Below are 18171 nucleotides of genomic sequence, written 5' to 3'. Positions count from 1 at the left end.
TGGACTTTCCATGCACAGAAATATTCAAAGAACGCACTTTTTCGGTCTTTTTGAAACAAAATGGTCTTTGTTCTGTTCCGCAGCCCCTCAAAGCCAAAGTCTTGTGGGATTTCCCCTGAAAATATTTTTTCCCAACTTTATGTAATAGGATTTTCTGTCAGGCTACAAAGACCAAGAAAGATTGTTCATTAGTTCAAATTAGACATGAGCAGGGCATAAGGAACTCATAATAAGGTTAGTGTGGCCGCCAACAGACTTCTGTTACCTGCTGCAGAGTCCAGCTACATCTTGATGTTCACTTTAATGTTCTTTAAATATGCATCTGAAACATGACAAAAACAGCATTTATTTTATCTGACACAGCTAGCTATCTGGTGTTAATGCTGCTGGTCAGTATATGAAAGATCAATTTGAAAGATGAACTGGATGACTGATATGATGTAATCAGCTAGAGTTACTCAGCAGTGCTACAAAGTAGTCATTGTTTTAGACTTTCTATGAAAAGTGGATGTAGCTGGAGGCAAAAACAGCTACAAGTGTGTCCTGGTGGAAAATATACTCGTGTTCCCTTCTATTTCTATTTGATGTAATAGTTACCTTCAGACACTTCTGTTATCTCTGATGGATTTTATTGTTGGGTTCAGTGACTTAAGTGTGCCCTCCTCCTCGTGTTGCAGGACCCTGTGCTGTTCACGGGTTCCATGAGGAAGAACTTGGACCCCTTTAACTACCACTCAGATGAAGAACTGTGGAACGCTCTGAAAGAGGTCAGTGACACATTACACACACATACATGCACATGTATCTGTAGAAATTAAAATAGAGATTAAAAAGATTAAAAAAACATGAAGGCACCTTCACTGGCGTATATCCTGTGGGAAACACTGCTGTATGTTAACGCCCCCTGCAGGTGCAGCTGAAGTCTGTGGTGGAGGAGCTCCCCGGTAAGCTGGAGACGGTTCTGGCAGAATCTGGCTCCAACTTTAGTGTGGGCCAGAGACAACTGGTGTGTCTGGCCAGAGCCGTCCTGAGGAAGAACCGCATCCTCATCATCGACGAGGCCACGGCCAATGTGGACCCCAGGTACTGCTGAAGCTACTCACCTCACTGACAGTGGTTGGGATTGGTACTATTGTTTCTATAAAGCGTTGTGTTTTTTTTAATTTTTTTCATTAAAGAATGTATTCGTTTCTTTTAGACATAAGTAAAAAAAATATCTTTAGGAGAATACATTTCTTCAATACTGATGCGGTCTCTCTTCAGGACGGATGAACTGATCCAGAAAACCATACGGGACAAATTCAGAGAATGTACTGTGCTGACAATCGCTCATCGCCTCAACACCATCATAGACAGCGACAGGATACTGGTAAGTACCTACAGCAAAGCTATATGAATGCAGAGAACTATGGAAGGATAGTTTCATCTCTCGCAACTCTTTCATAGATTATTTTGTCAACCAGGTTTATGTATGTGACATACTGTTATTAAGGTGTTGATTAAACTTTCTGGTTATTGTGTGGTTCTGACTGGTGTTTGTTTTTACATTTTATAAAATAAACTCTAGCCTCTTAAAGGATTGTGTACAGCACTGCTGCTGTATTAGAGTGCATTAGGTTGGCATATTAATCTGCGGCTGACAAACAGCACCATCTACAGGAAGAGTTAATGCTTCAGCTTAATTGATACGTGCAACCCTTCATAATTGATCGTTTAATATGGAATGGCTATTTTGACACAACTAGCTTGACAATTAGCACTTAACTGATGTTGCTTTGCAGAGAATCGAAAAAGACCAAGTACTTTGAGTTTTCTGTTGTATCACTACACTGATTTTTGGTCTAAAGTTCCCTCTGCAGAAATGCATGATCAGTTCAATCTGACGTCTAGTATGTGATCATTATTTTATTATTAATTATTTGTTGGGAAAAACACATACTCCCAGCAACAGTGATGCTGACTTCAAGAACTAGTTAATCAAACTGACACACACACACACACACACACACACACACACACACACACACACACACACACACACACACACACACACACACACACACACACACACACACACACACTTTTCTCCCGTATTGATGCTGCATGACCTCCACAAAGTGAACACTTGAATCCACTAGAAGACGGCAAGAAACAAGATTAGCAACTAATGTTCCTCTCTATTGCTGAGTGCAAACCTTCAAAGAACTCAACACAAACTCCTTTTTTGTACTGTTTGACCAGATTAAGCCTGAGAATTAACCGACTCCACCCCAATGAATTTAATTTAATTTTTGGCACTCACAGCATTTCAAAAACATTCCGACCCAATACACTGGATTACAAACAGCACTCACTACAGAATTAGCCCCAGTGCAAACTACTGACAGTGAGCAGTGTGTGAGTGATCCATAGTCATGGAGGGGAATTTGTAAAATGCTGTGAGCACATTCCACTTAGCACAGTGTGAGTATCAGAACAGCAGCAGCTCTTACTTGATTTGATTGTAGATGAAGAAGTTCACTGAGCCAATCACAGAGCGGCCTAAAACAACACACATGTAGGAACTACACTGTGCCAGACCCCCCCCCCCCCCCCCCCCCCCGGCCTGTTCGATGGCCATGTCTGGCCCATGTATTAGAAACACAAGAACTTAGTGTTCAATTAAAAGACTAAAATTAGATGCACAGACTGCACATTTACAGTGAATTGAGTCCTTTATTCTTTGGTATAACTCAGTTAGAAGTCACAGGATTTCTCCCAGTGTGAAAGCACTACTCGAGACTAAACCAAACTTTGTGTCAAGGTTCTGGATGCAGGGAGAATTCATGCCTATGACGAGCCTTACACCCTGCTTCAAGAACCAGAAGGAATCTTTTATAAAATGGTGCAGCAGACTGGCAAGCAGGAGGCAGCAGCTCTACTTGAATTAGCTAAACAGGTGAGTTAAATCTCCCAAAACACTTTCTTTATCCAGATTTTCTATGGGATAAGATGACTGTGAATTACTTCTTTTCAGGCTTACAACAGCAGAAGCCGTCCCATCATTTCAAATGGACATGCAGAAACGGCTGATGGTAGTTTAGTAATCTTTGAGACAGCTCTGTGAGCTCAGAGAAGTGCTGACTGGCTGCTTTGCCAGAAGTCCTCAGAAAAAGTGCCTGGGCTCAAACTGTGCTGCCCCACCCCCCCCCCACACACACACACACCGGGTCTGGAAAAACAAAGGCCTCATCCACGTCAGCTGGCGAGGAGGCTGAGGAGCTGCAGAGGCACCGGCCTAAATGTGGCCTTACATGGCTTAGCCAAAACCATGCACACTAAGCTGATGTTTCCTTGGAGTATGGAAATCACTTCTGTAAAAACTGTTGTCATAAATCACTATTTATTTTCTCTGCTTCGTGTACCTTTTACGTTAACAAATTGCTGCTCTGTGTACCGATGCCTTGAAAAATGCTTTAAACGGCCGCATAATCCTTAAAAAAACTGTAAGTGCCTTCTATCAGGTTTGCAGCAGATTGTACTGATGTGATAATTTAAGCAATGACGGAGCTCGTTCCTATCCAAAGTTGTCTTTGTGTTTGTATGATAAGGTAGCATTATTGCACAGGAGTAATAACCAAATCTAACTAATGACAGCAGCAGAAGTTTCTACAATCTCGTTAAAGATCTGTTTTTGTACGTTTGCGTAAAAGTTGACTGATAAAGTTCTGATTTGAAATTAAACTATTTTTATTTGTAAAGTTTTCGTTTTATACCGCTCCTCTTCACTGTTGTTTTTACAGAGAGCCAGATCAGGTGGCAAAGTGAACACAGCTGCTACAACTGTTCTTTTAATGACCTTTATTGTTTGACAATTGTATTACAACTATCTAGGTGTTAATACTCTGTTTTGTTGAATGCTTTCTGTATGTGTATAAACACATACAACACTCACTGCATTTTGTGTCTTAATCTGATCAAATGTGCACAATGGAGAAGTCTTTTTACCTTGGTGACACTGTACGACACATTCACTAGAACCTTCAAGTGTTATTTGTAGAGGCTGCATGACAACACTGGCATATTCATGTGTCCATTAAATAAAGTTTTCTGAATTTTGATTTCATAAAATTAATTAATAATTTTCAAGTTCATGTTTAGAAAGATTAACTCCGCCAGACTGAATGTTTCTGCTGCTCAAATCTGCCTCCTCAGGGTCAGGGAGGAGCTAGTCACTAGCTTGACTAACAGGGTCAGTCACTGTTCCAGAGCGTTTGCAGGGGGCTGTGGATTCCCTTTTATTTTGACTCCAGTATTGTTTTAGCGTGGGGTTAAGAGGGTCCTACCCTGTAAGTGAGTGAAGAGGGTCCTACCGAGAGTGAGGAGGGTCCTACCCTGTAAGTGAGTGAGGAGGAGGGTCCTACCCTGTGAGTGAGTGAGGAGGGTCCTACCGAGAGTGAGGAGGGTCCTACCCTGTAAGTGAGTGAGGAGGGTCCTACCGAGAGTGAGGAGGGTCCTACCCTGTAAGTGAGGAGGGTCCTACCCTGTGAGTGAGTGAGGAGGGTCCTACCGAGAGTGAGGAGGGTCCTACCCTGTAAGTGAGTGAGGAGGGTCCTACCGAGAGTGAGGAGGGTCCTACCCTGTAAGTGAGTGAGGAGGAGGGTCCTACCCTGTGAGTGAGTGAGGAGGGTCCTACCGAGAGTGAGGAGGGTCCTACCCTGTGAGTGAGTGAGTGAGTGAAGAGGGTCCTACCCTGTGAGTGAGTGAGGAGGGTCCTACCGAGAGTGAGGAGGGTCCTACCCTGTAAGTGAGTGAAGAGGGTCCTACCCTGTGAGTGAGGAGGAGGAGGAGGGTCCTACCCTGTAAGTGAGTGAAGAGGGTCCTACCCTGTAAGTGAGTGAAGAGGGTCCTACCCTGTGAGTGAGGAGGGTCCTACCCTGTGAGTGAGTGAGGAGGGTCCTACCCTGTGAGTGAGTGAGGAGGGTCCTACCGAGAGTGAGGAGGGTCCTACCCTGTGAGTGAGGAGGGTCCTACCCTGTGAGTGAGTGAGGAGGGTCCTACCCTGTGAGTGAGTGAGGAGGGTCCTACCGAGAGTGAGGAGGGTCCTACCCTGTGAGTGAGGAGGGTCCTACCCTGTGAGTGAGGAGGGTCCTACCGAGAGTGAAGAGGGTCCTACCCTGTGAGTGAGGAGGGTCCTACCGAGAGTGAGGAGGGTCCTACCGAGAGTGAGTGCGTGAGGAGGAGGGTCCTACCCTGTGAGTGAGTGAGTGAGTGAAGAGGGTCCTACCCTGTGAGTGAGTGAGGAGGGTCCTACCGAGAGTGAGGAGGGTCCTACCCTGTAAGTGAGTGAAGAGGGTCCTACCCTGTGAGTGAGGAGGAGGAGGGTCCTACCCTGTGAGTGAGTGAGTGAGGAGGAGGAGGGTGAGTGAGGAGGGTCCTACCCTGTAAGTGAGTGAGTGAGTGAGGAGGAGGGTCCTACCAAGTGGGTGAGAGAGGGACAACCCGCTGCCACACCGAGGGGCCACGCGGCCTCGGGTGCAGGGATCTAATCGTGATCATCTGAGAGTGAGTGAGGAGAGTCCTACTCTGAGAGTGAGGAGGAGGGTCCTGCCCTGTGAGTGAGGAGGAGGGTCCTGCCCTGTGAGTGAGGAGAGTCCTACTCTGAGAGTGAGGAGGAGGGTCCTGCCCTGTGAGTGAGGAGGGTCCTACCCTGTGAGTGAGGAGGAGGGTCCTGCCCTGTGAGTGAGGAGAGTCCTACTCTGAGAGTGAGGAGGAGGGTCCTGCCCTGTGAGTGAGGAGGGTCCTACCCTGTGAGTGAGTGAGGAGGGTCCTGCCCTGTGAGTGAGGAGGGTCCTGCCCTGTGAGTGAGTGAGGAGGGTCCTGCCCTGTGAGTGAGTGAGGAGGGTCCTACCCTGTGAGTGAGGAGGGTCCTACCCTGTGAGTGAGGAGGAGGGTCCTCCCTCCTGCATGTCATTCCCCACTCTCTCTCTCTTCCTGATTTCCAACTCTATCCACTGTCCTGTCTCTCCATTAAAGGCACAAAAAGCCCAAAAATAAATCTTTAAAAAAAAATTATTTTTGTAATTTGTGTCAATATGGTAAAACCAGAGTAAAAGATTTGTCTGAGGATTTCAATGTGTACTTGAGAATAATTGTATGGTACTTTTTGATGTACTTGAACTTCCACACATTACAGATTGAGTACATAATAAAAGTCAGGATGTGCTTGACATTTGTACCCAACATTTTATTTAAATTTTTTTAACTTACATTAAATCTTGATTATAGTTATAGTTATTTTGATCTTTCTTTAATTAATTTTAGCTTGCGTAGGCCTATTTGTTTTTGTCTTCCTCAATATTACATGTTTATCTTTATCACTACAGTTGTATATTATTAATCTAACATAGTGAGCAGGTCTAGACGGTCATTTCTATGACTGCAGGTTAAGTTATTTATATGTTTTGTCCAGCAGGGGCGCTGTATTTCACTGTGCCTCTCTGCTCCACCGCTAAAACGCCGAGGGTAGAACATCGCGCATGCGCACTGCTTATGTTGTCAGTCGGCGTTATTTTGGGCAGAAGTAGCAGCAAATGTAAAGCTAACGCGTTGCTTACTGTTTTATAAAATGTAGGGAAACTGCAACTGGTCTTAGTTTAAAAATGCTTAAATGAGTTTGAAAGGAAAGCTATTTGTAGTAAAGATCACTATTTGTTCACTATTTGTTTCTTTTCACTTCCTCTTTTCTTATTGCACCTCCTTTACTACACTTCCTGGTTTCTCACTCTCTCCTTTGATTGGTTGTTGTTTGCACTCTGTCACTAATTAATTAATTAGATTGAATTCACCTGCCTACTCCTTATTTAACACTCACATGGCGCGTCAGTTCAGCAATGGTAAGGTGGCTTTTACTCCTATTTTAGTTACCCCTCACCCTTTTTAATTTATCCTAAGTACTTTATTTATCTTTATTTTCTTTAGAAAGTCATTTGACTTGTTTATTGTACTAATATTATTTTATTTGTTTTTCAGCATGGATGTTCAATCCCATGTGTGGTTAGTCTGAGAAATAAAGTGAGGACGCTGCTTAGTGTCATTATTCACATCACATGGTGCTTACGGATCATTAAAATCAGAGCTGTCGTTTTAGTTTAAAGTGAAGAGAAAGTTGTTGTTTGAACTCAACATTCAGGGTTTTCTTCTTGTTTCTTTGTACAGGTGTGTGCAGGTGTTTCCTCGCTCTGTGCTGTAGCTCTTGAGGTAAAATGATTTTCTAAACATTACTGTTCACAGAGCTCAGAGATTAAATGTTCATCTGGATAATTTAATATGAACAGACTTCATTAATTTAAAAGTAAAATCTGTTAATCCAACTTTCTGTATTTAATTTACTCAGAAACAGCAGTCTGATTAATTTAAGTGCAGTAACCAACAACTAACCACCAGAGGGCGCCCTCTCTATATAAAGTGATTTATAAACGATATAATGCATTTATTTTCAACCTTTAACTTTAGTGAACGTTAATTGTGCAAGTCAATAAAGTAATTGGATATTTAAGATCATTGTATGCTAAATTATTTATATTAAAGCTACATTTTTACTTTAGACCTTTTCTTATTAGGTTTACTTTTACAACATACATTTTAATGAGTTTATTTTCTTTTGGTTTTCTTAATGAAAATACCACAAACCTTTTTATTGATTTAATTGAAATGATGAATTTGATAAACACGGCTTATCATTTGATATGACTAGTTCAGTTCAGATTAAACACATTAATTAAATTAAAGGAAACATTTACAAGTTAAAAAGGTTGTTTAAAAATTCTTCTTCCTTGCCTTGATTAACTTTCATAACTCTTCTTCACCTACCTTATGTGCTCGATTATGTTAAGTTCATTGATAATATTGATCTGTGGATCAATTACAACTCTGAATATATATATTTTATGTGTGTATAGAGCATTTTCTTTCCCCCCAAAGCTCGATCAGGTTAAAGGTAAACAAACTTGTAGAACTTATAATATAAGAGAAATCTGTTAAGGTGTTTCTTAAGACCTTATACTTAATGTTTCTATATTATATTCTACATTTAAACTTTGAATTTAAGTTTGCTTCGGTCTCATCCAAAACCCTTAAAGTGAAGTTAAACACAGATAATTTACAGTGAATGATGAAACCCAGGTTTATTCCAATCATCACAATGTTGTATGATCAAACATTTTGAGTTTTATTAACTTGATGAACTAAAATGTGTTTTTCTTCTCCAACAGGAACTCTGTCGACGTCTTCCAGGAGGATCCCCCATCGGTGGCCGTCTTCCTGCTCAGGTAGGAGACTCAAAGCTTTCTTAATGTTGTTTTATTATGTTCCAGGTCTTATCGCTGTTTAGACTCAGTTATTTTAATCATTTGACTAAATCCTTTTTGATCAGCTAAAACTCCAACCTGTGAAAGGAGAAGTGATTCAAAGCCTTTTCAGTAGTAGATGAGATGTTTGAGTCCTGAGAGGGATTTAGAAATGTCAGGGTGATGCATGATGACTGATTACTGCCGATCATTTATCCCTGACCGTTTGGGATGATTCTGTGACATGTAGAGAATTTGTCTTCATTGTGATAACAGCGTGCATGTCTGTTGAATCTGTCTACATGATCATGAATGAAGTGATGACCTCCAGCTGTCTCGTGTTGGTTTGTTGGTGAGTTGTGCATGAGCTATGACTGTAATCTTTGTATTGACAGGTGTGAACATCGTGATGTAAGTGGGACAGTGGTTGACATTGAGCTGTTAAAGTGTGAGAACATGAATGGTGAGTTGTGCATTGCATCACGACTTTTACCTCTTGGTGTTTAGTTTGAATCTTTGGTGTCAGTTGTATACATCACCTGTAGTAAGTTGTGATGTTCATGATGTTGCTGCAGATACTTGAATGTGATTGTGACATGTAAAGGTGTTTTTATTGTCTCCTGCAGGAAGAAATGCTGCCCTGCAGTGATTGGGTGTTGGGTGCAGGTATAAATGGTGAGTGGAACATATTTATTGTGAAGTTCACATCAGTGAGTGGACATTCAAGTGAAAATAATAGGTCACTCTATGTTTGTTGTTTAAGTCATCAGCTGTTTCTCGTCAGTCTTCATACTCTGTGTTTGTGTATGATTCAGATGCGTCTCGATGGAGCTTCCCTGCTGTGTTTTCATGGCTCCACAATGAGGGCGGTGCTGGTTGTGTCCCCTCTGGATGCACAGAAGGTCCTAGGTCAGCTTCTAGCACAGGACCGGCGCTGATAGAGCAGGCCATACGCCCGTCCAGCTCTGCAGACTCGAGTAAAATACTATTAATGATTATTAATGATAAAAAGTCTTTAAATTGAGTATTTTTTCATCAAAGTTGAGAGAGATGTTTGTGAAATGCAAGCTGTCAAGTGCTTCTTGGTCGTAAACTTTTAAAAGAACATAACAGTCCTTTAGTTGCATGTACATGACAAAGTCACCATTGGTCTCAAGATGGACATGTTGTTATAGATGTTATTAGGAGGAGTGATTAAGTTTGCTGATATCGAAAAAGTACAGACTAAAAACATTGAAAGAAAATAATATTCTCTCAATGTTTTTAGTCTGTAATTTGCTCATGTCTGAGCAAAAGGACTGAGCAGAGCAAGTAGAGTAAGATGCTTTACAGAGACTCTGATTAGAATCCTGTTGATGGAGTTTTGTGTGCGTCTCCTCACAAGGTTGTAGACCACAAACTGTACGGGAGCTGAGCTGAGTTTGACGGCACCAATCGATCGTGTGCTGGAAATTTTGTCAAGAAGTGGGACGGTGTGTCTGAATTTTGCACATTTTTTATTGTCAGTAGAGAAATAAGACACCACCTTTTGTCAAAGAGCTTATAAAACCCTCATCAAACTTGATTGATGGTGACCTTTGACCTATCTTTGTCTGTAGCAGTTGGATGGGGGTGAAACACTGGGGCCTTCAACAATGTCAGAGAAGTGGGTGTAGTATGCACACACACACAGTCATTTATTTTATGTCTCTTTGTTTTATTACAGAGGTGGTGGAAAGGAGAAATCAAATTATACAGCATACCCCCACGCGAGCATCTCCACCTCAAAGGCAGAGAAGAGGCTGAAACTGTCATCAGGAGTGCATGACAAAGGTGCGGTTACAATGTGAAGTCACTCAGAATTTTATTTCTTCATTTTTTAGCGTGATGTGATAGGATGTAATTTTGAATTTTTTAAAACATAGATTCAGGATGTTTTCCTGCTTCCATATAGCCATAGACCAGTTGAACAATATTCTGACCTCCCCTTGTGAAGCTGACTATGATATGGACTTTTTACTGTTTGATTAATAATATAATAATTAATATACTTTAATTTTCAGATTTCTAGTGTTACATTTCCTCACAAACAAACATGGAAGAAAAATGAGCGTTGTGTGTAGAGAAAAATTGTACTTGAAACAAAAACTACATTCCATTCATAAGTTTTGAGAAATGGTAGTTGCACTGGAAGTAACCTGTACATTTAGAAAGAAAACAATCACAGTGGTTCTGCATGCCATGCTGTCCAAATCTGAACCATGAATGATTGTGTAGTTGTAGACATTTTCAGTTGACAAGAATTAACGCTTTAGTTTAAATAGGGTGAGAGACGAACACATTTACTATGAACTTGACATCAGTAAGCTGATGTTTGAACTTGTGACTTGATGTGTTACGGTTATGTTAGACGCTGGCTTGTGTGTTTTAAGGTGTTTTCTGTAGCTCCCCGGTGCCTGCAACACTCATGAGGCCCGAGACCATGACACTCCCACCACCATGATCGACTGCATGCAAGACACACTTGTAGTCCTCCGCCGCACACGCTTGACACCATCTAAACCAAATAAATTTATCTTGGTCTCATCAGACCACAAGACATGGTTCCAGTAATCCATGTCATTAGTCTGCTTGTCTTCAGCAAACTGTTTCCAGGCTTTCTTGTGCATCATCTTTAGAAGAGACTTCCTTCTGCGACGACAGCCATGCAGACCAATTTGATGCACAGCGTATGGTCTGAGCACACATCAAGCTCTTCTATAGAGATAGGCTCATCCAGTCTTGCAGCAAGGTCTAGTCTAATCTTAGGGGGGGCAAAGAAACTGTTAAACGCTGTACAGTCATTGGATTGTTCAGCAGTATAAAGGGAGGCATAAAATTGTTTTAACTGCTCATTAATTAGTTTGGGTTCTGTGGTTATACCTGTGGAGTTTGGATCTGTGGAATTTGGTGTGAAGCTGACTCCTGTCTCAAGTAAGCTAGAAGCTTACTTAGCTTTATCCCTCTGCTCATAATAAGTACATCTCCATTTAGAAAGTAGTTCCTCTGCACAGGTGGTAGAAAATTCTGCTTGAAGCAGCAACGCTTCAAGTCGTTCTTATATAAATCTGGTGTTGGAGCAGTAGAGTAGACCCCATCAATCTGTGCAATCTGCTTAGATATACCTGCCAATCTCTTACCTCTAGTTTTAGCATCGTGAGCACAGTAAGAGATAATTTCCCCCCCAGTAAATATGCTTTTAATGACTCCAATAACAATGAGGCAGAAATTTCAAAACAGAAGTGAATACCAACAGAAGACTATTGCAGGGGATTTGGGCACATTTTGTTTCCCTACCCACACATGTGTCGCTTAACTCACGAATGCACAATCCTTACAAGTTATACCTTGTTGTAAATCAGGCTTTCCAACGATATCAAATACAACACCAATTATTATCATTAAAGGGGCCAAATAATTGACCAAAAATAACTATTTTTGAGGAGTTTAGTTTCCCTGTCACTCGTACATATCTACCATTTGGATCAGATAAGACGTCTGAGCAAATAAAATTAACCAACTTATTAATTAGTTCAGATCCAGAGAGCAATAACACCAAATTTAACACACCTGCTCCCCATTCACACCTGAGACCTCATAACACTAACGAGTCACATGACATGTTTAGTTCCCGTGAATCAATCTCAGATTTGTAAACAAAATATATTTATTTAAAGAGCTGGAGGAGTTAACCTCCAAACAGTCTGACAGTTACAAACCAACAACTTTACAGACAACATACTGAGCCCCCTCAGACTTAGGCCTAAGTAACAACACTGTATAGATAACCTACCTATAGGTCTGTCTTTATGAGCAAAGCTCTTACTTCGACCACATAATAACAGATGATTCTTTAACACAGAGTCGCAGCTCAGTGAAGGACCGTCTCCCACCTGGTCAACAGAAGAGAGAGAACATCACTTTACAACATCTAAACACATCACCCCAGGAACAGACATCACACATAAACCAAACAGAGATTAGAGTTTGAGATTAGAGCTTGACATGCAGGCACAAGATTGAAGTTTGAAAGATTCACAACAACATTTTCTCAGCAACAGCATCATCAACACTCCATAAACATTGACATTCCCATTTATTCAAAAAATAATTACAGCATACATTGAAATAACAACACACATACACATCATTTAACGACCACACATATCGAAACAAACGACGTCAACATTTCTGAAAAACCACACACATACCTATGTCCAAAGAAATCATCCAAAAATCAACAAAGAAAATCCCTCATCTGTATCAGTTGTACGTCTCTAAAAACTTTGACCAATGTCTGCCACAAAACAATTTGATGAACCAATCACACGCCTCCCTCTCTACCTCTACTCAAAGCACATCACCGATGACTTTAGCAGTTTATAGTGAGTTTACTTACCGCTGAATGAGACGGCCTTCTTTGTTCGGCATTCGGTCCCTGAACTGTTCGACGAATACTTCCGGTTTCCTGCAGGAAGTGAAGGAAACAAAAAACAAACGGCACATCTGAATATTTGAAATGAAAGGAAAATGAAAACGTGTTTTCAGCAGGAGGCTCGTCAGCAGGATCGGCTACACCTGCTGCTCATTCACTCGCTGACCTAAATCGATCTTTACAGATATCTTCTCACCACCTGTGCATCACACCCAACTAAATCCATTATTCACCATTAAGGTTTCCATGTCAAATCAAGTACTTCTCATAAATACTTATTTCTAACACAAACTTAAATCATACTTCTCAAACTAAAGTTACCATGATTAAAATAAAACACTTTATATGGAGAGGGCGCCCTCTGGTAGTTAGTTGTTGGTTACTGCACTTGAAGACATAGATACTTTATTGATCCCGAGGGAAATTCAAAGCATCCAGTAGCAGGTTACGAGACATGAAACATTTGTTACAAATTAATCACAAAACACGACGCCCCCCTCCCATACATATTAACCCGAAAAAGATTTAAAGAATACCCCTAGATGAATCAAACTTAAACTGTGCAATTAAAAATAGACTTATACAAGAAATGTACATAACCCGTGCAGGGATCGAAATATGTGTAAGTCACCATTCATGTTCTCACTCTATACCTGCTGAATATCTGCCACGACCCCAGAGTCACACTGTCAAAATCACATCAGGACGGAGCGTTCACACCTGTCAATACAAAAACACAAACTTACAAAGGTTATCTCATGCACAGCTCCCACACCAACCAACACGAGCTAACTTCAGCTGAATCATCACTAATATTCAGTCAGCTGGAGATCATCACTTCATTCATGATGAATGCTTCAACAGACATGCCCGCTGTTCTTACAATAAAGACACAAATTCTTGAAGTCAAGGAATTGGCTTGCGGCTCTACATGTCACAGAATCATCCCAACGGTCAGGGATAAATGATCGGCAGTAATCAGTCATCATGCATCACCCTGACATTTCTAAATCCCTCTCAGGACTCAAACATCTCGTCTACATTCAGCTGTAGTCGTACAGTTTACACCAGTCTGCAAATATTCTTTTTTCAAAGTAAATCCAAAGATATGGATCAACTTACCGTCAGAAGACGTCTCTGTGACGGAGGGACGGGTGGAGCTACAGAAACCCAGGAGGTACAGAAGCTGCAAAAAACACAGATCATTCTCAGAAAGACACAAATATCACAAATACTCATCACACTTCATAACAAAGTGCCGCCTTCAACTCTAGTGCACAAATGTCCATTTTAACATCAGGGAAAGGTCACATGCTACACCATCATCATGTCCTTCACCTGTGAACCACCAAATGCCATCTCAGACCCGGCTCTGCTCTCAGACACCCAGGGGGGGACGAAGACGCTCACGGCCTCAGATGAGCCCTGCAGCGAAACGAGGGGGAAGCAGAGGGGAGAGGAAGAAACAGGATTTTCTTCATGGAGCAACATGTTACACTGTTTTACTGCAGCTGCACGGTAAATATCTGGAACTTTCTTTGACAGAAAAAAGTTGCTTTCTGGATTGTAACAGACCCTTCTATTATTCTCCTTTTCTCTTTGTCTGTTTTTTATTCCCATGAAAGTAAATAAAGTTTGCTTGAACATAAACTGAAGCCCCTTGACCACCTACACCTCTTTTTTTAATATTGTTTTCAGTGAGTCTAGAGCGCTCGCAGCAGCAGACGGCCGATCACAAAAAACACCACGTCTGGCCTCTACTTGTCTCAAACTGAAATATTTGTTCCCTGAAGTTTACACTTCACACGATCAGACAACTTAAATATATTCATCACATTTGGTGTCTAAACATCTTTAGAAACTTAAAGCCCAGAGCTTTTATTTTGAAAACAGTAAACACAGTCTTACCTTCCTGTGATGCTCCATCTGTGTAACGTTCAGGTGTCACTTCTGTGCAGACGAGAGTCCTGCAGAGATAATCGGAGGAAACATGAATCACACTGCAGCCACCAGGGGGCAGCATCACACATCTTTATACCTTTTACACTCCAAACTCAACAAGAACAATAAATATATTTATTCTGAATATGTTGCTTTGGATGCAGTTTGTTTCTGTTTCCACCAGAGGGCGCTCTGTCCCTGCAGTTATGTGTCAGCGCTCTGCAGATGTGCAGCCATACAGCATGACGGACAAGCTGACAGAACCAACAAAGAACACACAGATACCATCAGGAGACTATGTAGCGTCACAACTGTTTACAATCTGACCACCACTCACAATGACTGATCTGAAACGGTTGCCATGACACTAATTAACAACTGGAATTATTGGCGTCAGGTCACTGAGGTGGTCGCAGCCGACTGCAAAGAAAATAATATATTTAACATCAGATATCTCACAGGATTCGACACAAACTTTGATTTTAGTGGACAAACTCAATTTACACACTGGTCCATTTTTGCGTTACCTGTCAGGTAACCAGGTCCATATACAGTTCTTTCAAGAAGTATCCACACCCCTTCTCTTATGCTAAAATCATTACATCATCACATTCACATCCTTTACTCTGTACTTACTTGCAGCACCTTTAGTAACATGACAACCTGCACACACCTGGATTGAAGCCAGCCTCTCCAGTAAACAGATAGACGATAGATCTGCCACTACTACTAACCAACATCCCTGACACCCAGCCACAACCACCGCCGTCCTCATTCATGCACGGCCCGCTCCGACCTCCACCTCAGCAGAGCGGAAGTGTGGACAACAAAGGAGAAAGCCTTCCTGCAGATTCTCACATTCCTCTTAACAATGAGTAAGATCTTCAACCTGCTCTGAAGCGTCTCCAGATAACACTTGTTATGAATTAAATGTAGATACTCTGAATCTCCGTCCGGTTGGATGGGGACGGTCGAGGGACAGAACCTGGATTGAGCAGGAAGTCCTCCTCCTGCATCCTGTGAGGTAAGTTCTGTCTCAAGCCATCCGAGTTTAAAATTACATTAAGAAGAAAATAAGACAGAAAAATCATCGTTTAACATCTTCTGGTTCATGAGAGCAAACAGAGTCATCACACTCTCACACACGTAAAACAATCTGTATGTTTCTACAGAACTCAAGATGCAGACTTTGAACACTTTCTCCTAAAACATATCTGTACCGTCTTGTGCTGCAGCTCCTCTGCCAGCTGCAGGTTGGTCCGATCTCGCTCCTGCAGCACCTCCTTCACCTCCTCCTGCGAGGGACGTGGGGTCAGAGTGACCCCAGAGTTCATGCAAAAATGATCATCCTTATGAAATCCATCTTTAAATGAAAATACTTGATATTTCAGAGGATGAGAGACAAACCTCTTTTTTGTCTGCTCCTTGAGTTTCTCAGCCAGCTGACTGTGTTGGCTGATCTCATCATCCTGTGAATTATTACAAGAAAATGACATCAAGTAATAATAAGAATTGAGAAAATGAAAGTTTTTGTATTTAGTTTGAATCTTTAAGCAGGTTGTGTCTTGTCTTTGAGTTTAGTCTCACCTTGTCATCCAGCTGTTTGTACAGGGTGCTGATGTCCTCCTCATATTTGCTCCGCTCGTCGCCGGTGACCGAGACGCCTCCTCCAGCCTGCGGCAGGTTAAAAAAAATAGGTCTTTGGAGCTCAGCTGCTCCTCCTCAGGAACGTCCTCTCCTGAAACACAGAACAGGAGTGAGCTAGTTTTGACAATACACAAGTATATCAAAATGATACTTAATTAAAGTTCTTCAATAAATCTACTTTGTCACTTTCCAAAAAAAGAGAAAAAAGTGTCCCAAAGTTACATGACAAGAAACTTAATGTTTGTTAACTTTCATAAATCAATCCATTTTTATTCACTTAGCTCCAAATCATAAGAAAAGTGATCTCCAGACACTTTACAATAAGAACGGCGAGCCACCTCCGCAAACATTAAGTTCAGTTTTTGGTCAATATTGTTGTGAATTTACTGGAAATGTAGCTTATGTTTTTCCAAAAAAGCTCAACGTTTAAACTAATTAGGTTGTGATTTTTTTTAAACACTTTTAGGGGCAGCCTGACCAAAACAAGAAGAAGCGTTGTTAGCATGTATGCTACACCACGCTGCTTCACCTGCTTCTCTGAACTTCCTTCAACATTTGGTGAGTATTTTTCTTGGCTATTGTAATAGAAGTTTATGCAATGGGTTTATTTTAGGTGTTTTAGTCACATAAAGTCATATTCTTCATTTTATTGGTAGGGCAAAATACTGTTGAAGGTAAGTAGGTGCAGCTAACACATGACGGATACAGGTGTTCAGTGATAAAGACTTACCTGGGACAGTATGAACCTCGCAGTAAATATTTAAAACACTAGAAATGTTTTTTTATTAGGAAACATTTGTGATTACCAGATTTGAAAGAAGACGTGTAAACATATCTTATTTCAAATCAACAAGCATTTTACGTGATGCTAATGTTGCTACAACATTAGCAAGAATCAGATTCTTCACCAGAATCAGATTCTTTTGACTTCAGTAAATTTAGCAACAATATTATTTGACTTTTCTTTCAGAAAGGTAAGAAGTATTTTCAATTAATGCATTTAAAATGAGTAATGTACAGAATGGCTCATTTACTTTTCATGTATTGAACAATTGTAAATGACCCATATATGCACACGTTTAAGGGCTCCTAAATCGAAACTTTTTTCACCATAATCTAACGTTGTTTTGAATGTGTGCACCATGTTTCAGCCTGACATGAACTTTAAACCCTCATGTCTTTGTTTCTTGTGTTTGATATTCCAGGTGTGAACTCTGAAGAGTAGGATCTGTGCTGCAGCTGGAAGGTCAAATGATTCTCTCTGGATTATAGTTTACCTGTTAGCTGCTGTTTTATTTACCTGTTCGCTGCTGTTGTAGCTTTTCTGTGTATTTTTCCTTCAGTCATAGTTTTGTCTTCTCAGTCTTTAATGTTTGTTGTGTTTATCTTTCAGCTGTAGTTTTGTTTTGTTTACAGCTTTCATTGTCTGTTTTCTTTGGTTTTTTTGTAGTCTCTTTAGACACTTTAATTGATAGTAATAGATTTAATGTGTCTAAAGACACTGCAAATGAAAATCAAAGTTTTTTCTCTCACGCTGAGCATCGCCCCGGGCCATATGTGGTGGCAGCAGTCGACAGGTAATAGGGGTTGAGAGCTGCACGCATCAAAACTTATTGCCTCTGGCCTTTTTTTTTCCACTTCACGTCTCTCCAATCTGACAGCTGGCAAATGTAGCCATGGCGCGAGGTGCTGCTTGGGACTTTTCATCCCATTAATTAAGTGTAGGGGAAGTAAAGCGTGAAAAGCTGGAGACAGGGGGACTTGAGTGGACGCTCTCCTAGCAGCCAACAAGGGGAAGTCCCC

General features: G+C 41.2%; 2 protein-coding genes across 12 annotated transcripts in view; both read left to right on the top strand.

Annotated features, from left to right (window-relative positions):
• The window catches only part of abcc4 (ATP binding cassette subfamily C member 4 (PEL blood group)), a 28729-nt gene extending 24629 nt beyond the window's left edge, over positions 1-4100 (top strand). Inside the window, exons 27-31 of the mRNA XM_020644946.3 lie at positions 678-767; positions 911-1083; positions 1264-1369; positions 2804-2938; positions 3017-4100. Of these exons, the coding sequence (XP_020500602.2) occupies positions 678-767; positions 911-1083; positions 1264-1369; positions 2804-2938; positions 3017-3106 (594 nt within the window). The 3' untranslated portion in view covers positions 3107-4100. The remainder of the gene's footprint in view (positions 1-677; positions 768-910; positions 1084-1263; positions 1370-2803; positions 2939-3016) is intronic.
• Positions 4101-5693: 1593 nt separating this feature from the next.
• On the top strand, positions 5694-14435 carry LOC109977253 (uncharacterized). Of its 11 annotated transcripts, none has more exons than XR_010665547.1 (9): positions 5694-6875; positions 7012-7053; positions 7198-7239; positions 8253-8309; positions 8954-9002; positions 9143-9304; positions 10033-10139; positions 13876-13957; positions 14081-14435. XR_010665547.1 is itself a non-coding variant. In XM_065952080.1 (8 exons), exons 1-7 carry the CDS (start codon positions 6873-6875, stop codon positions 10110-10112), a joined length of 435 nt encoding a protein of 144 aa, XP_065808152.1. In that variant the 5' UTR covers positions 5694-6872; the 3' UTR covers positions 10113-10139; positions 14081-14435. The 11 variants fall into 11 exon arrangements, 5 of the variants coding, with proteins under 5 accessions (XP_065808152.1, XP_065808151.1, XP_065808150.1 ...); XR_010665550.1 differs by adding an exon at positions 8723-8790 and having other exon boundaries at positions 13876-14435; XR_010665551.1 differs by lacking the exon at positions 7012-7053 and adding an exon at positions 8723-8790 and having other exon boundaries at positions 13876-14435.
• Positions 14436-18171: the final 3736 nt, after the last annotated feature.

This window comes from Labrus bergylta, chromosome 24, assembly GCF_963930695.1.
Source record: "Labrus bergylta chromosome 24, fLabBer1.1, whole genome shotgun sequence".
NCBI lineage: Eukaryota > Metazoa > Chordata > Actinopteri > Labriformes > Labridae > Labrus > Labrus bergylta.
This window is presented reverse-complemented; position numbering and strand designations above follow the sequence as displayed.